This window comes from Megachile rotundata, chromosome 15, assembly GCF_050947335.1.
Source record: "Megachile rotundata isolate GNS110a chromosome 15, iyMegRotu1, whole genome shotgun sequence".
In the NCBI taxonomy this organism is placed as follows: Eukaryota; Metazoa; Arthropoda; class Insecta; order Hymenoptera; family Megachilidae; genus Megachile; species Megachile rotundata.
In genome coordinates, this window is record NC_134997.1 from 10,213,639 (window position 1) to 10,241,319 (window position 27,681).

Sequence of the window (27,681 nt, forward strand, 5' to 3'; positions counted from 1 at the left end):
GGCAACAGAAGTTGAAAAAAATACAAGTGTCAAGTTATCACTGTTTACGCCATTTTGATTGCAAACTCATCACTGTTTACGCCATTTTGATTGCAAAGTCGTCACTGTCGACGCCATTTTGATTGCAAAGTCGTCACTGTCGACGCCATTTTGATTGCAAACTCTTCACTGTTGACGCCATTTTGATTGTAAACTCATCACTGTTGACGCCATTTTGTTTGCAAACCACTTTGACAAAACTAGTATTAACTTTATTAAGTATCTAAACAGTTATTAATTATTGGCCACTGTATTTCATTAATGAAACTGTAAATTGTATCCCAAATAACAACTACTCTCTGCCACAATAAAAAACAAAAGGCAACAAAAGTTAAAAGATATAAAAAATGTGAAGTCATCACTGTTGACGCCATTTTGATTGCAAACTCATCACTGTTGACGCCATTTTGCAAACCAATTTAACAGTAACATAACAATTTAACAGTTATTAAGTACCTAAATTCCACTATTAATGAAAAATAAAAATTTTGAAGGACGTGGAATCTCACTCTAAGTTGAAACTTGAATGCGCCTCAGCAAAAATGTCAGCGGCGATTACCTTTTTCCCCTATTATCCTGTAACGAGAAATTCGACGAGGATTCCAATAGCCATCCGCAGGCTCGGCAACTTTGAACTTTGTTCCATTGAACGGTGTCAGATGGGAAAGCTGTTTGAAAGGACGAGAATATAGGTCATTACCCACTTATTTTACCATCCTCCAAAGGTGTACGGCTGCTGAAAACACGAAGAGAGAAAGTTTTGATACTCGCATGCTGCACATATTAGCACAACTTCTCTTTATTTTCTGAATATTTCCTTCGGATAATAGAGTCTCTCGCTAGTCACGAAAGTTTCAACGGGCTTCGCGTGAGCTATTATTACGCGATATTTCGTTCTCTTAAAATTATTCGTCGGACGACGAACTGGAGACAGCCAACCTTCCGCTGGACGCTTAACAAAATGGAGGCTGCGTTCGGACATTTCATTCGCATCGGTCTTTCTTTCAACTTTTTACAAGTTTAATATTTTTTAAGAATATTTTGACAAATATTTTTTAAGGATATTTTTGACAAATATTATAGCAATCATTTTTGTAATATATTTTATTGAAATTTTGCAGAAAATGTTGAATTCTCGTTTAGTGACGTTTATGTTCAAAAAATGAGAATTCTACCAATGCGAATGCGTTCACAAATTCCTTCATACAAAATTACAGAAATTATGTGTAAAATTACAGACAGTTAATAATATCTTAACATTTTAGAATTCACGAAATTTATACGAAATTGTGAACTTGTGATACGTTTTATAGGTTATGTTTACGAACTACCATTTTCTAATACTTTCACTTTCAGTTTTTTCAATAACCTTTCTTGTTTTCGAGTAAAATTAAATTTTTCTTAGTAAAAAAATAAATTCTTCTTTAAATAATATCATCAAGTAATATCGTAAGTAATAATTTTAATTTGTAATAAAATAAGCTTGTGATTTTTTACAAAATCATTGCGATTACGTGCAGAGGAAAGTTGGCGACAAATCATCGAGAACGACGTTTTCGCTATTTCACTTTTCGTCTCGATTTACATTGAAGCTACGACTGCGATTTAACACGTACTCTTTGGTTTAATTACACAGAGTCGGAGGCGTTCTCTAATTAGAACCGTGTCTAAATCGTGGATACTACGAACGGAAGCCCAATAGAAAATATCTATGATCGCGTCGATCAAGTGATTTGTGTATGTACATAGAAAAATAAATTGATGCGAATGGAACACTTGAGTTAGAAAAATAACAATTTGTTGCCTGAGTCGCTCGAAATTCCTTATATTTTCTCCTTAAGCATTTGTCATTCGATATCTTTGATATTTGGGATATTTGATATCAGGGAAATTTAATATCTTGAAAATTTGATACCTGGGATATTAGATATTCTGGAAATTTGATACCTTGGTAATTTGATACTTGGGAAATTTGCTGGCTTGGAAATTTGATATCTTGGAAATTTGATACTTGGGAAATTTGATGCCTTGGAAATTTGATATCTTGGAAATTTGATACTTGGGAAATTCGACACCTTGGAAATTTAATACTTGGGAAATTTGATACCTTGGAAATTCGACACCTTGGAAATTTAATACTTGGGAAATTTGATGCCTTGGAAATTTGATATCTTGGGAAATTCGACACCTTGGAAATTTAATACCTGGGAAATTCGACACCTTGGAAATTTGATACTTGGGAAATTTGATGCCTCGGAAATTCGACACCTTAGAAATTTAATACTTGGGAAATTTGATACTTGGGAAATTTGATGCCTTGGAAATTTGATATCTTGGAAATTTGATGCTTGGGAAATTCGACACCTTGGAAATTTAATACTTGGGAAATTTGATGCCTTGGAAATTCGACACCTTGGAAATTTAATACTTGGGAAATTTGATGCCTTGGAAATTTGATATCTTGGGAAATTCGACACCTTGGAAATTTAATACCTGGGAAATTCGACACCTTGGAAATTTGATACTTGGGAAATTTGATGCCTCGGAAATTCGACACCTTGGAAATTTAATACTTGGGAAATTTGATACATGGGAAATTTGATGCCTTGGAAATTTGATACCTTGGAAATTTGATACTTGGGAAATTCGACACCTTCGAAATTTAATACTTGGGAAATTTGATGCCTTGGAAATTTGATATCTTGGAAATTTAATACCTGGGAAATTTGATGCCTTGGAAATTTGATACTTGGGAAATTCGACACCTTGGAAATTTGATACCTGGGAAATTCGACACCTTGGAAATTTAATACTTGGACAATTCGATCCCTTGGAAATTTGATATCTTTGCAATTTTCCACATTTTTCAGAACTACAAATTGTTTAAAATTTCATGTTTCGTTCCCGAATTTCATCACCGAAGAACCTTGAAATAAAATTCACAGTATACTTTTAATTTTTGAAATAAATATTCAAGCTTACATTACAGAAATCTTTAAAAAGAACTCGTCAATAAATATCTTAAATTGAAATCTGCAAGCTTAAGAAATACTTTCAATTTGTAAATAAAATTTAGAAGATAAACGAGCGAACGTGAATTTATTTAGCGAAGAAAAATCAGCACGCGCCATAAATATTTGAACACCGTGTACGTTGAAAACATCGCTTCCCTTTTCCAATTTACAAAACGATGAATAATTTCTTTCCGATTCACGAGTTCCATTGAAGTTTCCAATAAAGTAATCCCTGAAATCTGTTATAATCGATTGGAAATCGGTGCTGTATTTCAAAGCTCTTCTGTAGAAACATGAAACAGCAATTTGTGCACGGGTTTGTCAGCCATCGACGATGTCTAATTGCTCCAGATATAATTTCTCTTTGAATATCATAGTTTTCTGTCGATATCCACTTCTGATAGTCAATTGTTATTATCGCGGACGATTTGAATATAACGAATGGGATTAATCGGAAATTCGAGCGAGGCTTAGTCGGAACCGGTGACCGATCGAAAGAAATCGAGTCTTTTTACTCCGTTTTCGGCAGAATTTTTCGTTTGGTAGTTCGTTACAAGTTTACTGGGGAGAATAATTATCGTAGAAACTTATGACACCAACATATTTGCTCTTGGAACTTGTTTGAGAGAAGTTTCGTTATTACAAAGAAAAATTACGTCATTAATCAAGAATATGTCACAAATATTTTATGAAAAGTTATATAAGAAAGGCTGGAAATAAAAAAGCACTACAGTGATCTTTGTCTTTTTCGCTCACCATATTTCTCTTTCTGTAAAACGTATTATTATCGATTAAACCCGTAAATATAGTCCGAATTGTATCGTGTTTGGTCTCATTTTAACCGGAAAAATACCAGAAATCTAACAGAAAAAGTTCGATGATAAAACAATCAAAAATAAAAAAGTTTCATATTTGCAGTAGTAGCAGGGAAGCTGGGTCACATGACTCGGCGAGCCAACATGGCGTCCGACCGCACGGACGTACCCGAAGCTGGGTCACGTGACTCGGCGAGCCAACATGGCGTCGCGAGTGCCATAACTCTCTCGTTCTGTATATTATGCTTGTTTATATTAAAACCTTGCACTAATATGCTAAAAAATATGTTACGAACCAAACACTTCTTATTCTTTACAGCTCTTTCAATGTCTACGTTCTAAAAATATAGACTCATCAAATTTATTATAGAAATATAAAGACACGAAACATTTTAATGTTCAAATTCTGAAATATTCAAACTCCTAAATATAAAAATTTTTAAATACTAAAATTCTGAAATGTTGAAATGACCGAACAGTCAAATGTTAAAATATTTAAAATTTCAAATATGCAAACGAATTCACCATCAACCCCAAATTCAATATAAAGCAAATACCCAGTGTCTGAGCATTCGAGGAACAGAAAACGCCGGTCCGATAGGAACGCAATTCTCCCGAATTCGTTTCAAAAATTCAATTTCCTCCGATCGATCGAAAAAAAAAGGAAAGAAACTCTCCCCGGAGCTTCGGCGAAGAAAAGAAATCGCAGCTATTTCTGGAATCCCACCAGGAACCTAACGACCCGCCGTACTAACGATGTACAATAATTACGTCGCTGTTGGGGTAGTGTCGTACAATTCAAGCAACAACACGTTTAACAATCACGCTATACACGACGCAACGTCGGTCATTTACAAAAACGACGATCACACACTCACTCGTTCTCACGCCACGTCGCCGATGTGTGTATATACAGTCCTCGATAATTATTGCTATGGTACATTTATACAGTCTAGACGCGTACAATAGGCCGTACGAATGAAAGTGAAGCGTTTGCGAGTCCTCTAGAAAAAATCGAGTCTCTACCGCCAGAGAGAATGGTACTCGGCACTGTGGAAAATAAACGAAAGAGAGCTTTCTGCTTTTTCCAACGCGGTTCGTTTGATATCTGGATCAAGTGACTGTTTCAACGGGTAATTCATTCTTACGTGAACACAAATTTGACCTGGTGGAAATGTACTAATTGCTTGTGAAATTGGGGAAGGTCGAATACTGAATCACTGATTGTGAGTAGTCGTACATATATTGACATGTTAAGTGTGTGATGTTTTAAAGTTGAGAGTAAATTGAATGATAGCCATGTGTGTTCACATATTATGTAGTGTGAGAGTCAAACTTATGGGGAGAGTGACGTAAGTGCTTATTGCAAGCTTTTGGAAATTTACAAATTTGATATCTTGGAAATTTGATGCGTTCGAAATTTAATGTTAAGTGTGTGATGTTTTAAACTTGAGAGTAAATTGAATGATAGCCATGTGTGTTCACATATTAAGTAGTGTGAGAGTCAAACTTATGGGGAGAGTGACGTAAGTGCTTATTGCAAGCTTTTGGAAATTTACAAATTTGATATCTTGGAAATTTGATGCGTTGGAAATTTAATGTTAAGTGTGTGATGTTTTAAACTTGAGAGTAAATTGAATGATAACCATGAGTGTTCACATATTATGTAGTGTGACAGTCAAACTTATGGGGAGAGTGACGTAAGTGCTTATTTCAAGCTTTTGGAAATTTACCAATTTGATATCTTGGAAATTTGATGCGTTGGAAATTTAATGTTAAGTGTGTGATGTTTTAAACTTGAGAGTAAATTGAATGATAGCCATGTGTGTTCACATATTAAGTAATGTGAGAGTCAAACTTATGGGGAGAGTGACGTAAGTGCTTATTGCAAGCTTTTGGAAATTTACAAATTTGATATCTTGGAAATTTGATGCGCTGGAAATTTAATGTCTGGGATATTTGATACGTGGGAAGTTTGATAATATAGAAATTTGATACATGGGAAATTTGATATCTTGGAAATTTAATACCTGGGATATTTGATACCTGAGAAGTTTGGTATCTTGAAAATTTAATACCTGAGAAGTTTGGTATCTTGGAAATTTGATGCCTGGGATATTTGATACTTTGGAAATTTGATACCTTGGAAATTTGATATCTTGGAAATTTGATGCGTTGGAAATTTAATGTCTGGGATATTTGATACCTGGGAAGTTTGATACTATAGAAATTTGATACATGGGAAATTTGATATCTCGGAAATTTAATACCTGGGATATTTGATACCTGAGAAGTTTGGTATCTTGGAAATTTAATACCTGAGAAGTTTGGTATTTTGGAAATTTGATGCCTGGGATATTTGATACCTTGGAAATTTGATACCTTGGAAATTTGATATCTTGGAAATTTGATGCGTTGGAAATTTAATGTCTGGGATATTTGATACCTGGGAAGTTTGATACTATAGAAATTTGATACATGGGAAATTTGATATCTTGGAAATTTAATACCTGGGATATTTGATACTTGAGAAGTTTGGTATCTTGGAAATTTGATATCCTGGAAATTTGATGCCTTGGAAATTTGATACCTTGGAAATTTGATATCTTAGTAATTTGATACTTGGGAAATTTAATACCTGAGAAATTTGAAACATGAGAAATCTGATACCTGGGAAATCTGATACTTTGGAAATTTGATACCTTGGATATTTGATACTTCAGAAGTTTGGTACCTTGGTACTTTGCATGGTGTGTTTATTTTATTCATATGTAACTATGTCAATGTGTGAGTGTGCTTATTTTATTCATATGTGACTGTATCAATGTGTCAGTGTGTCCATTCTATTCATATGTGACTGTATCAATATGTGAGTGTGTTTATATTATTTATGTGACCATATCAAAGTGTCAGTGTGTCTATTTTATTCATATGTGTCTATATCAATGTATCAGTATGTATTTTATGTTACCGTGTATATGTCAACATGTCAATATTCTTTTTTATATGTCCACATATGAGTATACCAATCTTATCCACACAGTAAAATAAAAAGAAAAATATATTTTCTGAAAAATAAAAATTTGCGACTTCGTGCAAAAATAAAGCTATTTTGCAATAAATGAAAGCACAGTGCAGTACCCTTCTCTCGCAACAATCTCATTGTTAATAATAATTGTATTGCGTTACAGATAATACAGCGTTTATTCTAATTACACCTAGGTAGCACTGGTTGGCTTTACCCTACGTTTATCGTTGACAACTTATTTACAAACTCAATACATCATTGAACAGTGTACTGTTTCGTCTCCAGTCATTTATTTATTTAAAAAACACTTCTCATTTATTTACTCAAATCACATAATTTCTGTCAAATAAGTTTTTAGTAAATTTTGTTAAATTTTTTAATTAAACAAAGGTTTGATGATTTTGAAAGAAGGAACTTTGTTGGCAGTTAAATTCTGAAACCTCGTAAATTAAACTTTTAGATTCGAATTAAATCTGACAAAAGTTAATTTGATTCTCTAATTAAAAATGACTAAACTTTTTATATTAGAAATTCACTTATATTGATACAAATTTATTCCACTGTCCGTAACGTCAGACTCTATACAAAATTATCTACAAGATGGCAACAAATTGGTAACAATAAAAGCATTCACTGCAAAAATTTCTTGTTTTACAATCCCACGAAATTGCAAAGGTGCACAAACATTTATTCGAAATAACAGTACACGAGTTTGAGCTTCAATGAATTTTTTTCCAGAACTTCTTCCTCTGACCATTATTTACACAACTTTTTACCGGACATAAAGTGCTTTTTACGGACACCTTTTTATAGGATACTTTTTACAGATCGCATAAATGTGAATGTATCCTTCACAACAGTAAAGAGAATCGCAATAAAAATTGTAGAATTTATTCAAATTAAACTCTGTCGAAATGAAGTGAATGTAATTAAGTAAAGTATCAAAGTCGTGCAAATATGACTGGCAGACGAACAGCACTGAAAATCTGTTCCGAAACCGTTGCCCAATTTGTAAAGTTTCAACGTTTAGTGGAGTACGCGTTTCCGGCACGTGATCCTTCGTCGAAATTTGCAATTTCGTTGCGTGCCGGCGAAAGACATAGAAGAATACTTATCATTCTGCCCCCGTTTCCGGTTGTCGACAGCCAGTCGCTGTCAATGGCCGCGCCGAGACTAGGCTTCCGGTTGCGCCTTCAAATCGCCATTAATGAATTGCACCCGCCGAATTTCCTTTCCAACCTGAGAACAGGATTGAAAAAGTACATTTTTGACTCTCGATTTAAGCTTCCAATACTAGGTTCACAAGATGGATAGTAAAATGATGAATCGTAGACTCTTTATTTTTAGTTAGGAAAATTGAGAAGCTTTCAGAAAAAAAAATTGACGATTATGGAGGTAAATTATTCTATAAGCAAGTTTACGAATTATTTAGTATTTATTGATATTTGAAATTTAGTTTCTAGAGATTTGAGAATCTAGGGACTTTTGAATCTGAAATATCAAGGATTTAGCAATTTTTGAATTTGTGGATATAGAGATTATGCAATCTAGGGATTCGGGAATTGAGAAATAGGGAATCTAGGGATTCGGGAATTTAGAAATAGGGAATCTAGGGAATTCAGAATATAGGAAATTGGGAATCTAGGGATTTGGGAATTTAGAAATAGGGAATCTAGGGAATTCAGAATATAGGAAATTGGGAATTTAGGAAATTGGGAATATAGGAAATTGGGAATTTAGAAATAGGGAATCTAGGGAATTTAGAATATAAGAAATTGGGAATTTAGGAAATTGGGAATATAGGAAATTGGGAATATAGGAAATTGGGAATATAGGAAATTGGGAATTTAGAAATAGGGAATCTAGGGAATTTAGAATATAGGAAATTGGGAATTTAGAAATAGGGAATCTAGGGAATTTAGAATATAGGAAATTGGGAATTTAAGAAATTGGGAATATAGGAAATTGGGAATTTAGAAATAGGGAATCTAGGGAATTTAGAATATAGGAAATTGGGAATTTAGGAAATTGGGAATATAGGAAATTGGGAATTTAGAAATAGGGAATCTAGGGAATTTAGAATATAGGAAATTAGGAATCTAGGGAATTGGGAATCTAGAGAATTGGGGATCCAGGGAATTGAGAATCTAGAGTATTGGTAGTCTAGGGAATTTGGAATTAAGGGTATTGGGAATCTAGGGAACTTGGGGTCTATGGTATTTGGAATCTAAGGAATTTGGATTTTTGGGGATTTTAGCACCTAGGGAATTTGCAATCTGAAGAATTTGGAACCTAGGGAATTGGCGATCTACAGAATTTGGCATTTAGAGAATATTGAATCTAGAGAATTTTTAATTTGGGAATTTGGAGTTTATGGAACTTTGAACCTAGGGAATTTGTAATCTAGGAAATTTTGGATCTAGGGAATTTTGAATTTGGAAATTTTGAATGTAGGGAATTTGGAATTTTGGGGAATATTGAATCTAGAGAATTTGGAATCCAGAGAGATGGGAATCTAGAAAATTTGGAATCTAAGGAATTTGGAATTTACAGAATTTTGAACCCAGAGAATTTGTAATCTAGGAAATTTTGGATCCAGGGAATTTTGAATTTGGAAATTTTGAATGTAGGGAATTTGGAATTTAGGGAATATTGAATCTAGAGAATTTGGAATCCAGAGAGATGGGAATCTAGAAAATTTGGAATCTAAGGAATTTGGAATTTACAGAATTTTGAACCCAGAGAATTTGTAATCTAGGAAATTTTGGATCTAAGGAATTTTGAATTTGGAAATTTTGAATGTAGGGAATTTGGAATTTAGGGAATATTGAATCTAGGGAATTTGGAACGCAGTAAATTTTGGATCTAGGGAATTTTTAATTTGGGAATTTTCAATCTAGGGAGTTGGGGCTCTAGAAAATTAGTAATCTAAGGAATAAAAATTCTTTGGAATTTGGAAAGTCTAGAAATTTTGGGTGTAAAAATTCCAAAATCTAGTAATTCACAAATTTAAAAATTGGAGAACAAAAAATTTGAAACTGCAGTCCAATCGAAAAAATGTAAAGAATCCAATAAGCGACTCAATGAAAATTTGAGAATGCACAGATAAATTAGTACAAATTACCCAGTAATCGTGAATAAATTCCATCGTAGTTGAACTCGTTCGCAATTCCCTCGTCAAAGGCAAAATCATCCATCCGTCCGTCGTCGAACAATCGTGCGCACGTTTATCGGTCGCCGAACAGTCGTCCGGCCTCAAAAAGTGTCGAAAAATCTCCAACAATACCGCCGAATGTCCGTCGTTTCGTTCACACACGGGTAAGTACTGAAAATCGAGGCACGTTCCAGGCAAACACAAATTCGATCTCGTCCGGCAGATCTGACGATTCGAAAATCTGACGCACAGGAAACCGAGGGGGTCAAAGAAGGGCGGGGAGCTGATTGCGATCCACGTACAGGAAGTTCCTGGAAGAGGGATTTAATTCCAGTCCAGAAATGCATGAAAATCAGTCTCGAATGGCGTTGCACTCGAATGTTCGAGGGAACTCGCTCGGCCTCCATTTTCGCGAGGATTAATTAACGTGGCCCTGATTAATCGTCGAAACGAAAACGACCGCTCGACCCTGCCCGATTTTCTCGGTCAAGGGCCACTAAGAAACGAGGATTTTACTAAATACGTTGCTCGTGTCCTTGGGAAATTAACAGAATTGATTAAGAAGAATCTGGACGAAAGGGTTCGTTAGTTAGAACGCTTACGTTCGCTGCGGACTGATCGTTTGATGAGTAAATTAAATTCGGAGGAATTATGGTGGTATTGTATGTAGATGTATTGATAGTCTGAGGAATTAATTATAGAGACTTTTAGTTGTTGTGATGTTTAAACTTAGAAAATAAATTAATATATATATCATTCAGGAGTTGTATATACTGACACGTTAAGTATGTGATATTTCAAACTTGAGAGTAAAGTGGCTTTTAATTATGAGTGTTCACATATTAAGTCATGTGAGAGGCAAAATTATAGGGAAACTGAGCATAAGTGTTTCTTTTAAATTTTTGGAAATTTCATATCTTGGATATTTGATACCTTGAGAATTTGATACCTGAGAAATTTGATACTAGAGAAATTTTATACCTGGGAAATTCGATACCTTCGCAATTTGATACCTGGGGTATTTGATACGTTGGAAATTTGATACCTGAGAAATTTGATACTTTGGAAATTTAATATCTGGGAAATTCGATACCTTGGAAATTTGATACGTTGGAAATTTGATACCTTGGAAATTTAATACCTTGGAAATTTGATACCTGGGAAATTCAATACGCTGGAAATTTGATACCTGGGAAGCTTGATACCTTGGAAATTTGATACCTGGAAAATGTGATACCTGGGAAACTTGAGAACTTGGAAATTTGACACCTTGGAAATTTAATACCTTGGAAATTTGATACCTGGGAAACTTGATACCTTGGAAATTTGATACCTGGGAAATTTGATACGCTGGAAATTTAATACTTGGAAAATTTGATGCCTTGGAAATTTGATACTTGGGAAATTCGACACCTTGGAAATTTTATACTTGGGAAATTTCATACTTGGGAAATTTGATGCCTTGAAAATTTGATATCTTAGAAATTTGATACCTGGGAAATTTGATACCTTAGAAATTTGATATCTTAAAAACTTGATACCTTAGAAACTCAATACCTTGCAAACCCAAAATATCCAAAAATCCAACAACATCAACATTCCAAACTTCAATCACATAAAAACCAGAAATTTCCAAAAACTTGCCAACAAAAAATTCCAAAACTCCAAAAATCCACCAACTTAAAAACTGAAAGCTCCAAAACTCCTCCCTCAAAAAAAAAAAACTGTTCCCAGAAAATTCCTCCCAACAAAAGCACGAATAATCTCTCTCATGAATGTGAATAATATTAATTGAGCATAATGTCCGTAGCGAATGTGTTAACAGAAAGTAAATTAAGTTTGACGACGTTTCATAAAGCGAAGCATGTTTGCAGAGGTCTGGTTGAAAGTTTCATCTCTATTTACGCTTGCTTAATTAAGCCACGAACCACGAGGGGCTAATTAAAGAACTCAACCAGACGATTGTTAATTTCGCTAACGCCAGCTTTGAGTTAATACCGCGATTCACACATTTTTTACCGCCTGTCATAGATTAACCTCGTTTTTATCTTATCTTTCTTGTAAACAATTACGCTTTCATTGTATAATCAACAATTTCTGTGTTTTATTCATTTTTAAATAAAAAGTTACAATTTTTTAGTGATATTCATTTGGATTTTTTATGAAGATGTTTGGTTGTGTTATTTTTGTTTGTATGGACGTTTAGATGGTTAGCTAGATGGTTAGCTAGATGGTCATCTAGATGATCATCTAGATGGACATTTGTTTAGTTTTTGTTTAGATGTTCATCTAGATGATTATTTGACTAATATTTATTTAGATGTTCTTTTAGATGTTCTAGAGATGTTCATTCAAATAATATTCATCTAGATATTCATCTAGATGGTTATCTAGATATTCAATCAAATAATAATCCATTAGATGTTCATGTGGATGATCATCTAGATGGTCATTTGAATTGTAATTCACTAAATGTTCATGTAGATAGTCATCCAAATGTTCAATTGAATAGCAGTCCACTAGATGGTCATCTAGATGGTTATCTAGATGTTCAATCAAATAGTAATCCATTAGATGTTCATGTAGATGGTCATCTAGATGTTCATTTGAATAGTAATTCACTAAATGTTCATGTAGATGGTCATCCAAATGTTCAATTGAATAGCAGTCCATTAGATGGTCATCTAGATGGTTATCTAGATGTTCAATCAAATAGTAATCCATTAGATGTTCATCAGATGATCATCTAGATGTTCATTTGAATAGTAATTCACTAACTGTTCATGTAGATAGTCATCCAAATGTTCAATTGAATAGCAGTCCACTAGATGGTCATCTAGATGGTTATCTAGATGTTCAATCAAATAGTAATCCATTAGATGTTCATGTAGATGGTCATCTAGATGGTCATTAGAATAGTAATCCACTAAATGTTCATGTAGATGGTCATCTAGATGTTCAATTGAATAGCAGTCCATTAGATGGTCATCTAGATGGTTATCTAGATGTTCAATCAAATAGTAATCCATTAGATGTTCATGTAGATGATCATCCAGACGTTCATTTGAATAGTAATTCACTAAATGTTCATGTAGATGGTCATCTAGATGTTCAATTGAATACTAGTCCATTAGATGATCATGTAGATGATCATCTAGATATTCAATCAAATAGTAGTCCATTAGATGTTCATGTAGATGATCATCTAGATGTTCATTCGAATAATATTTTTTTAAATATTCATCCAGATGTCCATTCAACTAATCTTCATTTATAGATGATCACGTAGATGATCACCTAGATAATCATCTACGATAATCATCTAGATGATCATCTAGATACTCATCCAGATATCCATTCAACTAATCTTCCTTAAGAAGTTCATTTAAATATCGACACAACTAATGTTCCTCTAAATGTCCATTCAAGATATTCATCTAGATGATCACTCAGATAAAAACTTCTCCCAAACTCCATCTCAAATTTCCCTCCACGAGACAACGTAATTAATAAGACAAAATATCTGAAGCTGTTCGAGTTTATTCGAAATCATTTCCATGAATGCAACGTACAGCGATCCTTACAATCAAGCAAAATAACAGTCTTACAACATCTCTCCACGAAGAGACAAAGGTCGGGGTACAAACGTCGTCAAACAGAACGAGAAACAGCCATATCACCCTTTCGGTTATCAATTCGCGGGCAACGAACAGGGGAAGAAACGGGCGATTTTCGACGCCCCGAGGATCCAGATAACCGTTCGTCGAAAGCAACTTCTGTCGTGGATCGCAAGAAACATGCTCGGCGCAACTGTTCACGGGGGTTTTTCTCGCTAGACGAACTGAGACGGCGTTTTCCAACAACTGGCACAGCAGGGTAAGGCGCTCTTCAAGGTGTCCTTGAAGGCCTCGCGGAAGTCGCGGTTAAAGTACGCGTAGATCAGTGGATTTAGGGCGCTGTTGAAGTAACCTATCCAGAAGAGGACGGACACCACCGTGTCTGGACAGTAGCAGGCTTCTCCGCACAGGCTCGTAGTTACGTACCTGAAATCAAATAGGTATTGTTAGAATTATTGGTGGAAATGTGGGGGGTTATTGGTGTTTGGTCTTTTGGGAGATGTGGACAGGGCGAATGTTTGGGGTTGTGAGGGATGATTGTTTAGGAGTTTAGGGATTTAGGGGATGAGGGGTTTAGATGAGAAATTGAGGAATTTGGGAATTAAGGTATTTGGGAATTTGCGAATTTGGGAACTAGGGAATTTGGAAACTAGGGAGTTTGGGAACTAGAGAATTTGGGAACAAGGGAATATGGGAATTTAGGAAGTAGAGAATCTGAAAATTCAGGAATTGGGAAATTGGGGAATTTTTGAATTTTGGAATATTGGAATTTGGGAATCTGGGAACTAGGGAATTTTGGAATTTAGGAACTAGGGAACTAGGATATTTAGACACTAGAGAATTTTTGAACTAGAGAGCTGGAGAATTAGGGAATTTGGGAATTTGGAAATTTAGGAATTGGGAAATTCTGGAACTTGGGAATTTGGTAACTAGGGAATTTGGGAATTTAGAATCTAGGGAACTAGGGAATTTGGAAACTAGAGAATTTGAAAACTAGAGAGTTGGAGAACTAGGGAATTTGGAAATTTAGGAATTGAGAAATTCTGGAATTTGGGAATTTGGTAACTAGGGAATTTGGGAATTTAAAATCTAGGGAACTAGGGAATTTGGACATTAGAGAATTTGGAAACTAGAGAGTTGGAGAACTAGGGAATTTGGGAATTTGGAAATTTAGGAATTAGGAAATTCTGGAACTTGGGAATTTGGTAACTAGGGAATTTTGGAATTTAGAATCTAGGCAACTAGGGTATTTGGACACTGGAGAATTTTTGAACTAGAGAGTTGGAGAACTAGGGAATTTGGGAATTTGGAAATTTAGGAATTGGAGAATCTTGGAATTTGCGAATTTGGAAATTTGGGAATCTGGGAAGTAGGAAATTTTGGAATTTAGGATCTAGGGAACTAGGGTATTTGGATATTAGAGAATTTTGGAACTAGAGAGTTGGAGAACTAGGGAATTTGGGAATTTGGGAATTTGGAAATTTAGGAATTGGAGAATCTTTGAATTTGAGAATTTGGTAACTAAGGAATTTAGGAATTAGGAGCCGGAGAACTAGGGATTTTTGGAACTAGGGAATTTAGGAATTTAAGTGCTAAAAAATAAGAATCTAGGGAATTTGGGAATTTGGGAACTGGGAAGTTTGGGAACTAGGGAATTTGGGAACTACGGAGTTTGGAAACTAGGGAATTAGGGTGCTAGAGAATTTGGGAATTTGGGAACTAGGGAATTTTGAAATTTGGAAATTTGGAAATTTGAAAATTTGAAAATTTGAAAATTTCCAAATTCTAAAATTCTAAAATTTGAAAATATGATATTCCAAGAATTGAAAAGCATAAAAATTCTATAGTTCATCCACCAGTAAACGAATGATTCAAATTGCAAACGTATTCACATCCAAATGATGCCTACAGTGTATTTACCTCCAACAGCGAACATAACCCACATAAACACAGTAAATATTACAGAGTTTCTGTATTACAGTAACCGAGGTTCACCAACTCATTTCGCATTATTGCGACTTTGTAATAAAGTTTTAATAGCTTTATTATTGCATTTACGTAACATTCCTCTTTCATTGCAACCGATAAAATATACCGAGAACGTTCCACTGAATACCTGGTACAACCTTACATTAAAAGTACATTAATTTTTTAATGAAATGAATTTTATTTTCAATCAATCGGAATCGTGCAAGCCAAGAGCGGTTTTCGAAAAGCCACAGTAAATGCAGAAGCAATCGAGCTGTTTCAATGGAACATCTATTACGTTCCTCGTTCACGAATCGCAATGAAAATACCTCGATTAATTAATTCCCGTTCGGCGGACAACGTCATATTATCTGGCATTATGTTGCTTGTTCGACGGGTCACGATTCAAGAGCAATTATAAATCGGCCAATTCCGAATCTTCCGTCTCCGTTCCAAGTAACGACAGTTCAACTTTCCATCGCTCCAATTTTCAATTCGAACGCTGCCTTACTAAATGAACCCGTTACGACGAACGAACCGTGCGCAGAGAAAGGTAAGAATACGAGACGCGGCAGAAATACGAGACACGAAGGTTTTCATTTACGTGGAGTACTCGAGTCTTCAACGATGACCGACAATGAAGTACGAAGACTGGAAGGCTCTATCAGGTTGTCGCGCACAAAATGGCCGATCTCGGAGCGTCGAATGTCTGACGCGATTCGATGACACAAAAGCACTATCGGCACTTACGATACATCGAAGCTTAAAGTCTGCTGAAAACGATCGTAAACTTTTCGTAATCTTTTTAGCAAGAATTGGCTGTCGGAAAATCCGATTTCTCTGTGCAATGTTTGTCTAACAATTAACAGTTAGCGATATTAGATGATTTTGAACGAACCAAGCTTTAAATTGAGCAGGTTACGATAATTTTATATAATCAAATTGTGCAGTACAGGTATTTGCGATGGTTTTGTCAAATTGTTTCACATTTTGAAATCGTTGATATTCGATATAAGTTGTGATATAAGACGTACTGTGTAGGAGGGCTCCTTGAGTACTAGCGAGAAAGGCAAGTCTCGTGCGCCGTCTAGCGGCGAGCGTACGAACCGCCACAACTTTAATCAGTGTTAGAGTAACGTTCTATCAATCTATTCCTTCTATCTCACAGTAATGATTGTTATATTTTGCAGAAGAGGTATATTATTTTCAGATAACATGTTTTAATAAATAGCGCTATTTCCTTAAATTTAAAAAGTCCCGTTACTTTTCCAACATAAATCTCTCCACCCACATAAACATCCACATCGAACCCCTTTAATTTCCTCCAAGCCCAGCTATTCGATTACACGAAAACTCGCGGTAATTCGACACGGTAGCCGACGGAATTATCTGACTAGAAAGCTAACAGTTACCATGTCAAATTCGAGCGATATAACCGAATGAAAATTGTTCGTCGGCGTCGACACCTGTTCTATTCACAGCTTAAACGGCAAACCGCTCGAAAGTTTCACAAAGTCACGGACTAACTTCAGCTACAAGTAGAACTTATTACCAGATTAAGTTGCTCAGCTTCTTGTTCGAGTCGAGAATTGATTATTTCGACGGTGGCCGCATTAATCTTCCAGACGAATTAATGGAACTTGCAAAATACGACGGGAACAATGAATTTTTTATCCACCGACAAGAGTACGATAATTGCTTGCCTATTGTTCGCGAAAACTTTTTAGTGGTCGTGGTGATTCAACTTTCTTTCTATTGATACTTTTATGCCAGTTAGTTACTTCAATTCGACGGTTTTTTTCAGTGTGATGGCTAGAGAATATCTTATGTTAAATACTGCTCTTATTAATAACATTTAATGACAGATACTTTGATTACATTTCGTTTGTAATTTTAGAAATATTTTAGTTTTTAAGATAAATCAGAAAGTAGTCGTTTCTAACGTTTTGAGGTTATGTCTCATTTTTCTGAAATGTATACATTTTTCTTTTTTTTATTTATTTTATTGTATACCATTTTATGTTATAAATGACAAATAATTTTGTTGAATGTAATACACATTTTGTTAAATATAATAATTTTTCAATTTAAAAAAATGGAAGTAGTAATGAACTAGTAATGTAGAAGTAGTAATGAAGTAACAAACTGAGAAATTTGGTAATCAAAGTGCCAACACGAGCAAATTCCAGAATCGAAAATGTAGGGTGCACAGAGAGAGAGAGGAGAATAGTATATGTGATTTGCAACCTGAAACGGAGCAGGTGGCCATTGTGACAAACATCATTCTACAACCGCAAACCCAACGTGAAAGCATTTGATGTTTGCCATAAATTACAAACTCGAACAGCTCGATTAAGTCCCGCAGGATTTCCAGTTTCGAAGCTTGTAACTTTCGCGTTGTTAAAAAGCACAATACCCAGCAAAATTTCCTAATACAAAAATAACAATGTAAATTTTCTAATCTGTAATTTTAACAAATCTCTCTAAATTCCAAACTAAGCTTGTCAAAGTAAAATTTTCATTGAAAATTTCCTTCGTGTTTTTCTTTCCAGCAGCATTCGCTGTGTAGACACTGCTTACAAGCTCAATAACGTTTACGTCGCACACAAGATAATATTGCCATAACAGCGACGAACCGCAAATTTGATTTTCTTCGAAACTAAGCTGGGGATCACTTTTATTATTTTTTCGCGTTATCAGTTTTACTCGTACAGTCAAATGTGCTGGGTTACCAACGCGTGGTAATCCAACGCGTAGTGATGCAATATGTGGTAAGGATACGCGTAGTAATGCAACGTGAGGTAATCCAATGCGTAGTAATCCAACGCGTAGTAATCCAACGCGCAGTAACCCAGCGTGTGAATATTCAACGCGTAGTAATCCAGCGCATGGATATTCAACGCGTAGTAATCCAACGTGTAGTAATACAACGCGTGGTAATTCTACGCGTAGGAATCTAACGCGTGGAAATCTAACGCGTAGTAATCCAACGCGTAGTAATGCAACGCGTGGTAATTCTACGCGTAGTAATGCAACGTGAGGTAATCCAATGCGTAGTAATCCAACGCGTAGTAATCCAACGCGTAGTAACGCAGCGTGTGAATATCCAACGCGTAGTAATCCAGCGCGTGGATATTCAACGCGTAGTAATCCAACGCGTAGTAGTACAATGCGTAGTAATTCTACGCGTAGGAATCTAACGCGTGGAAATCTAACGCGTAGTTAACCAACGCGTAGTAATGCAACGCGTGGTAATTATACGCGTACTAATGCAACGTGTGATAATCCAATGCGTAGTAATCCAACGCGCAGTAATCCAACGAGTAGTAATCCAACGCGTAGTAATCCAGCGCGTGGATATCCAACGCGTAGTAATCCAACGCTTAGTAATACAACGCATGGTAATTCTACGCGTAGGAATCTAACGCGTAGTTAACCAACGCGTAGTAATGCAACGCGTGGTAATTCTACGCGTACTAATGCAACGCGTGGTAATCCAACGCGTAGTAATCCAACGCGTAGTAATCCAACGCGCAGTAACCCAGCGTGTGAATATCCAACGCGTAGTAATCCAGCGCGTGGATATTCAACGCGTACTAATCCAACGCGTAGAAATACAACGCGTGGTAATTCTACGCGTAGGAATCTAACGCGTGGAAATCTAACGCGTAGTTAACCAACGCGTAGTAATGCAACGCGTGGTAATTCTACGCGTACTAATGCAACGTGTGGTAATCTAACGCGTAGCAATCAGAGCGCGAGGATTGCGCGCGCTCAGCCACTAGGCTCGAAGCTGTCGCTCTCGCGTCTGCGCATGCGCAATCCTCGCGCTCCGATTGGTCCGCGTTTTTCCTTAATAATTCAAAAACGAAGCTTCCTACCCCATTTTTGCAAAGGGAAATCTTATTCAGAATCGCGTCAGCTACTCCCCATTTCAGGGACTACTAGTTGTGAGACACCCTGTATATAACCATTAATATACTACTTTAATGAACCATTAAGTTTAACCTTACGTTTTTGTAACATAACCTGACATGTTCGTTGTGCGATAATTATTTTAAATTAACAGAATTAGTATTCAGTTGTATTAAGAATGTAGTAAAGAACAAACCTACTCATACATATAATTTAGATATACAAGCTAGATATTAGATATATAAGTTTGAAATATAACCTAGATATAAGGTATATAAGTTAGATATATAAGCTAAATATAAGATTTCTAGAAAATATCATAATTCAAGATGGCCACCAAAAGATCATATCGTCGTGCATCAAGTGTCCGACACCTGTAAGTCCCGAATGAACTACCGCTTCGTCGTGTACGAACTTTCCGCCTTATTATATCGCCGCTATAAGAAGGCAGTGCCATTTGCCCGGCAACTGCGACCGCATCGCTTAGTCAGGCAAATAGTTGAACTACGAGGGCCGACCGAGGCGGACTAAACTCTCAGCAAACTCAACGAGATGCACTCGGCTTTGCATTAATAAAACATGCGGCTGGCTCAGCTTTCGCGCGTATTCAACGACTCAGGAAAGTCCACGTCGATGGAACGAGAACAGCTTGCGAACGAAATCGTCCGAATTTCACTGCGGTTTTTGCGAAAACTTCGAACATTTGGGATTGGGGAAATGGTGAAAGATCGATGAGGATTCAATGTGCTCGATGGAGCTGATCGGATGCTTTTCATGTCTTGGATGCTTGGGAGCGGAGGAAAAGAAATGTTTCTGCTGGTGAAATACCTTTGGAGAGATTGCAATGTGTTTTAGAAAACTATTTATTTTAGAATTGTAATATATTCGTTTTGAATATTATTCTTTGTGAATTATTTTTGGTGAATTTTTATTGTTAGTTTGTTTCTGAATTTTGTGGAAGGATATTTTATGTGAGATTGTGTTGGTAGTGATGGGTATGAGATACTTGTTTGCATTTGAACATGTTTGATTTGAAATTTATTCTTTCTGAACTAGTTTTATATTCTGAGCTGTTATTGTTAGTTTATTCTTCCTGAATTTTATGTAAAACTATGTTGGTAGTGATGGGTATGAGTTACTTGTTTGCATTTGAACATGTTTGATTTGAAATTTATACTTTCTGAATTAGTTTTATATTCTGAGCTGTTATTGTTAGTTTATTCTCCCTGAATTTTATGTAAAACTATGTTGGTAGTGATGGGTATGAGTTACTTGTTTGCATTTGAACATGTTTGATATGACAAATATTATTAAATGTAATTATTTTCTATAACTCAAACTCTACATTTCTATGTACAATATATTATAATTGCAAAAATACTTATACAAATTGAAATAGCGTTGGAAACTTCGCTCGCAACAATAATGAATATTTTCATAAAGGAATTCTACACGGTTTAACTGAAATATTCCACTATTAAGGTGTTCCTTTATACTTAAGATTACACAAAAAGTGAATGTTCGTGTCTGCTTACCAAAGGAAAAATGGCAGCCAACAGAGGAGGAACGCGCCCATTATTATTCCGAGCGTCCTCGCAGCTTTGTGCTCGGCTCTCCAGCTCTTCGTTGGCTGTCGTATCGAAGTGCCTGTGAATCATAAATTAACCTTAATTACTAAAACTTACTCCTTCATTTGTAAGAACATAATAAGAAATTTTTAACAGAATTTTCTCAGTGATGTATTAAACCTATACAATACGCTATCGCGCGTGTATAGGTGAATAAAATATTCTTGTACTTCTACTCGTACACATTTTCTTATTTTATTCCACTAATATCTTCAACAACATAATCAAATAATGACACCGCGCATCCATTGACGAGTCGATATGATAATTTCAATTTCAATATAATCAACGCGCGAGCAGTCCGAATATTTGCAGCGAATAAACTCGTATTTACCGCCGCTCTGATTCTCCAGATATTTTTAATCCCGTTAATTAGTTCGATAAATATTTTCCCGTACGTAATTACGCCGAGATAAAGCGTGAGAGAATATTAATAAAGCCCCGTCGATGCGCAATCGAGACGATTCTTCGTGGGCGTTGATCAAATCAAAACGTCCTCGTTTCGCTGTAACGAAGCTAGGATTTATTTAAACACGTTAATTATCAGGACGATGTCGTTCATTTCGTTGACAGAACCCGTGCGCCATTTTATGCTGATCTGCAACGGGATTACACTTCATTCCGTATGAAATTGTACATTTGTTTCTGTTTAAATTCAGGGGGATTAACCGACATTGTGTTAAATCGGAGTCTGGGGGTTTCAAGGTGTGAGGGGTTGTAAATTAGGGGCGGTTAATTAGGGGTCTTAAGAGGTTGTCGTTATGGTACAGCATGAGAGGCGACATACAAAAGAAAATGGCGACAAGAAAGATCTTCAAGTATGGAGAATTTTAAATTGTCAATTTCATAAATTTTTTAATTGTAAATTTGTGTTTTTATTTGGAAATTTACTATCTTGAAAATATGAACACTTGCAAATTATAACAGTTTGTGAAATGATAAGGTTTCATTTTTATTAAGACTTTAAAAGTCGATATTCTGCATCGAGCTGCACAGTAATACTTTGAGAAAATAATACAAAATAGTGATGGGTTTAAAATGTGTCAGTGAAATTGTCCTCGCCTCAGCAAAAGAGACAAGAATCCAGAGTTTCTCATATTCGAGGCCTTCAGAGCCAATTCGGTCCGTCGCTTTAGACCCTTTAAATCGGCCATACAAGTTGAAGCCGGCTGCACATCTTGATAGACGAGCACATCGATTGCACGAAAGTGGAGAAGCCAGTGAGCATCGACCAACCAACCTAGATCTGCCTCTCTGACTGCTTGCTATCACGCGAATCCTTCGGTTCTCTCGCCTTTACTACATTCCTCTTCCAACAATTTGAATTATCTAGTACTGTCCATGTGAACCTTCGGAGTTTTCGTGCTACCGTCTGATCCGTTCGCTATTCCCTTTATTGTACGGAAGATGCTACGAAGTATCGATTGGCTCGGATAGACACGAATGCTGCGGAAAAACTGGACTGTGAAGTCCGAACTGATGTGGACACGAAGTGCATAAAGATCCTGGGGACAGTTTGAAAGGAATAGTTGGATATCAATTTTGTGTTACAGTAAAATACTGGAGGATGAATAGAATTTATTAATATTGAAATAGAGCATGAAACAGGTGCTTTGGTTTGACTTTGGTACCCAAAACGCAAAAAGTGATGGGTTGAAACAACCATCGACCGCAAGAATCACTTCCGAAGGAAGACAACTATGCATTTGGATCAGGGTGTCGTGTATCATGAAACCACGCGAAAACAGTTAATACCGATCGCTACCGTCAACGAATAATCAGTTTGAACCACGCATAGATCGAAAAGCGTCCAGATTGGGCTAGAAGACACGGAAAAGTGATTTTGCAACACAACGCCGCATCACGCACAGAAAACGGTTAAAGGCACAATTTCTGCACTTGGTTGGACTCTTGCCCCACCCGCCATACTCACCAGACTTGGCCCTTTCGTACCACTTGTTTTCATCAATGGCTCACATTTCCAGGAACACTTCAACAGTTAAGATGTCGAAAAATGGCGGATGGCTGGTTTCTCTCGAAACGTGAAGAATTTTTTGGGAGGGCACAATTTGAAGGGCAGATGGGAATGTCTAGCGATGGTACTTTGAATAAAGCATTTTTTCCCCGGAAATTCAAATTGTTTTCTTAAAAAAAAATTAGTAGCGTGAAGTCAAATGTGATTGCCGTATAATTTATTTATCGGGTGCGTCATATTTGAACTGTGGTGCGTCACGAGTCAAAAATGTATAGCTAGCGATGGTACTTTGAGTAAAGTATTTTTTCCCAAATTTGAATGTTAAGAATTATTAGCTGGTACACCTGGTGGATGAAGTCAAATGTAATTGACGTATAATTTATTAGGTGCGTCATGCTTGAACTATAAGTGCGTCATGAGTCAGACTTAAATTTAAATTTGGTTAAACAAAAAAATTAGTAGCAGGAAGTCAAATATAATTACCTTCTAATTTCTCAGGTGCGTCATACTTGAACTATAAGTGCGTCATGAGTCAAATATAAATTTAAATTTTCTTAAATAAAAAATTAGTAACATGAAGACAAATATGATGGCGCTATAATTTATTAGGTGCGTCATACTTAAATTGTAAGTGCGTCATTAATCAAACTTAAATTTAAATTTTCTTAAAGAAAAAAGAAATTAGTAGTGTGAAGTCAAATTTGATTAACCTCTAATTTATCAGGTGCGTCATACTTGAACTATTAGTGCGTCACGAGTGAAACTTAAATTGAAATATTCTTAAAAAACAAAATTAATACTATGAAATCAAATTTGATAACCCACTAATTTCTCAGGTGCGTCATACTTGAATTGCAAGTGCGTCATCAATCAAACTTAAATTTAAACTTTCTTAAAGAAAAAAGAAATTACTAGAATAAAGTCAAATTTGATTAACCTCTAATTCATCAGGTGCGTCATACTTGAACTATAAGTGCGTCACGAGTGAAACTTAAATTGAAATATTCTTAAAAAACAAAATTAATACTATGAAATCAAATTTGATAACCCTCTAATTTCTCAGGTGCGTCATAATTGAACTCTAAGTGCGTCACGACTCAAAAAAGTAAATTTCCTCAAAAAAATATTAAAAAACCCTATAGTTAAGCGGAATCAACAAAGCATATCCCAACTGCAGCTTTAATGAAACCGCGTGGATTACGAGTATACGGCAACCGTGCAAGCTGCTCCTTATCCCCATTAAAAAGTTCCGTATATCCGATTCGTGTCGAAGTTTCTGGCTGCAGCGTTTTTCGCAATCCCAACGCGACGATTCTGAACGGGGCTCCAGGGAGATTTCGAACAAACAGGCTATCATAAACTTTCCCGCCGGCAACTTTAAACGAACGGACAGGTGTTCCTTTTTCCTCCAACGACCGAGTCCTATTTCCTCCCGGTGAATTTTTCAACACCCTTCAAGACATTGCTTGACCCATTTCTGACCTGTATTTTCGTCTCGAAACGTTCGAGCATGCTTTACATTGCTAATGTAACTGGCGAAGTGTACGGCGGTAACGTCTCTGCGTTTCAGACTTGCGCGTTATTTTAATAAAACGCACGGGGCTAGGTTTTTGCTCGCGTATCGAGCGGAGACGTGTCCCGCAAAGACTCAGCTTTTTTGAGATTTTTTAGATTGAAGACATTCAAGTTTTGTAGAAGTACATTAGGTAATTTTTAGTTTGGACAAATTAGTCACTTTTGAGTTTTGCTATCACTTTTACATTTTTACTACATTTTTTTACAATTTTTGTATCTTTATATAATTCACGAAATTATCTGTCTAACTTATTTTATTTATACTGTCCAAAAACAAAAATGAAGAAAAGGAGATTCATAAATAAACATCTAAAGAAGAATCGATTTTAAAATAAAAAATCTGATACCACGTAAACTTGTATTCGGTACACAAATGAGCAGGTAATTCAAGAAGATCCAAAGGGGATGAATTTATTCGTCGATCTCGCGAGTTAAAGCGTGACAGACGATGCAATAGGAATGTTTAAACAAAACGATCGCACGGGACCCGATTTCCATTTATATCAACGTTTCTGGGAGAACCGTGCGGAGTTTCAGCGTCGTTTCAATGGAGCCATAAATATCGCAATAAAAACAAATTGTTCAACCCTCGACCCTCTCGTGGAAAACGCGTGCATATTTGCGAGCGAGCAATCGTGTTCGCCATTATCGTCGTAACGCGTTAAAAGCTGAGCAATCCCCGAACGAGCGGCTGAAAATGAGCGAAAGAATGTAAACGAACGCTTTGAATGAGAAAACATCGATCTGTGTATGTATCGCAATTTTGATCCGTGTGTTTATTCGATGTACGCGGTGGAAAGTTTGGGTAAACATGGAGATTGATGGTTTGAAAATATGGGGATTCTGGTGTTTGGGTGATTCATGGTCTGAAGAGGGGAAATTTGGAATTGTGGGAATTTGGAATGGAAAAATTGAGGCATGATGAAGATGGAGAATGTGGGAATTGCGGAATGTAGGAACTGAGGAATGTGGGAATTGGGGAATGCAAAAATTGAGGCATGATGGAGATGGAAAATGTAAGAATTGCGGAATGTAGGAATTAAGGAATGGGGGAATTGGGGAATGCAAAAATTGAGGCATGATGGAGATGGAGAATGTGGGAATTGCGGAATGTAGAAACTGAGGAATGTTGGAAATGGGGAATGCAAAAAGTGAGGCATGATGAAGCTGAAGAATGTAGGAATTGAGGAATGAGGGAATTGGGGAATGCAAGAATGAGGGAATAAGGTAGTTGCAGAATTAGGAACTGAGAAATGTAGGAACTAGGGAATGCAAGAATTGGGGGATACAGGAGTTGAGGAATGTAGGAATTGGAGAATATAGGAATTGGAGAATGCAAGAATTGGGGGATACAGGAGTTGAGGAATGTAGGAATTGGAGAATGTAGGGGAAGGAGAATATAGGAACTGTTGGATGATGGAATTGGAGAATGTAGAAATTGTTGAATGATGGAATTGGGAAATGTACTAATGGAGGAATGCTGATATTGGGGAATGATAGAATTGGAGATTGATGGAAGTGGTGAATGATGGAATTGGAGAATGTTGGAATTGGGGAATGATGGAATTGGAAATTGATGGAATTGGTAAATGATAGAATTGGAGAATGTTGGAATTGAGGAATGTAGTAATTGGGTATTGATGGAATTGGGAAATATACTAATGGAGGAATGCTGGAATTGGGGAATGTAGTAATTGGGGAATGACAGAATTGGAGATTAATGGAACTGGTGAATGATGGAATTGGAGAATGTTGGAATTGGGGAATGATCGAAATGGGGAATGATGGAATTGGAAATTGATGGAATTGGTGAATAATGGAATTGGAGAACGTTGGAGTTGGGGAAAGATGGAATTAAAATGATGGAATTGGGGAATGTAGTAAGTGGAAAATGATGGAATTGGGGAATGATGGAATGAGGGAATGATGGAATTGGGAAATAATGGAATTGGAGGAAGATGGAATTGGGGAATGTAGAAATTGGGGAATGTAGGAATTGGGGAATGATGAAATTGTGAAATATAGTAATTGGGGGGAAGATGGAACTGGGGAATGTTGGAATTAGATGATACAGAAGTTAAAGAATGTTAAAATTGGGAATGCAGGAATTGTCAAATTCTCTCCAAAAACAACATCCTCCAACCAACAACATCCAAATTACCTCAACCCCACCATCTCTACTAACCCAATTAATACTTCATTTCTCATTCCCAATAGCCACCCAAACAAGTTCCCACAGTTCAATTCCATCCATTTCCCTCCTAACGCTAAAAGTCCTCCTTAACTGTTAATCGATAGAAAGTAATTTCTATTCGATAGGTTCGCTTTACCCCGCCGAGGAAGAGGAAGTCCGCGATACTGCTGAATCGCAAGATCGACAGCAGACAGTTTGTCTCCATGGTGAATCGACGTGACCCGCAAGAACGAATCCGTTTCTTCTTCAATAACAAACGCGACGAAGAAGAATGACATTAATTCAGGCCCCTAATGCAATTTGTTAGGCGACAAACGACGTCGCGCGACAAGGATGGACTTCAAACTGTTCGCCTTCGCAGCTATCCAATCTTCCTTTAGTCTCTTGTCGTCGGACGAGAAGATTGATTCGATACATGCCTCGGTGAGCGTGCTTCCTTTTTTCAAAAGATCTAAGCCGAGCGGAGAGGCGTTTCATTTAGTTCGGGCTTTCAAACGGAATCACCGTTTATGGACAAATCCCTTTTTTATGAACGTAAACCGTTTGGGATTATTTATAAGAGGAATTGTAGAAGTTTCTCAGAAATTGAGGTATACCGAACGCTTTCGATGTAACTTTAGCTGGGGTGTTATATAGTTTGATCCTGGGTTACAACTAACTTGTTACAGAAGTTTTGGTGAATTCCAGGGTGGTTGGGTGTAATTTGAACTATTTAACAGCAGTAGTGACGATTAAGTGTGACGTGGAATTATCGGGGTT

General features: G+C 36.3%; 1 protein-coding gene across 5 annotated transcripts in view; it reads right to left on the minus strand.

Annotated features, from left to right (window-relative positions):
* Nucleotides 1-820: 820 nt before the first annotated feature.
* LOC100875405 (octopamine receptor beta-1R) overlaps nt 821-27,681 on the minus strand; it is a 143,454-nt gene continuing 116,593 nt past the window's right edge. For 3 of the 5 annotated variants that reach the window (XM_076540745.1, XM_076540744.1, XM_003701936.3), the window contains 2 exons: nt 21,086-21,197; nt 13,573-14,093 (listed from right to left, as the gene is read on the minus strand). In XM_076540745.1, coding sequence (XP_076396860.1) covers nt 13,883-14,093; nt 21,086-21,197 — 323 coding nt within the window. In that variant the 3' untranslated portion in view covers nt 13,573-13,882. Of the gene's footprint in view, nt 8,136-10,020; nt 10,362-13,572; nt 14,094-21,085; nt 21,198-22,238; nt 22,684-27,681 lie in introns of those variants that run through there. The other 2 variants (XR_013040727.1, XM_076540746.1) reach the window with 2 other exon arrangements.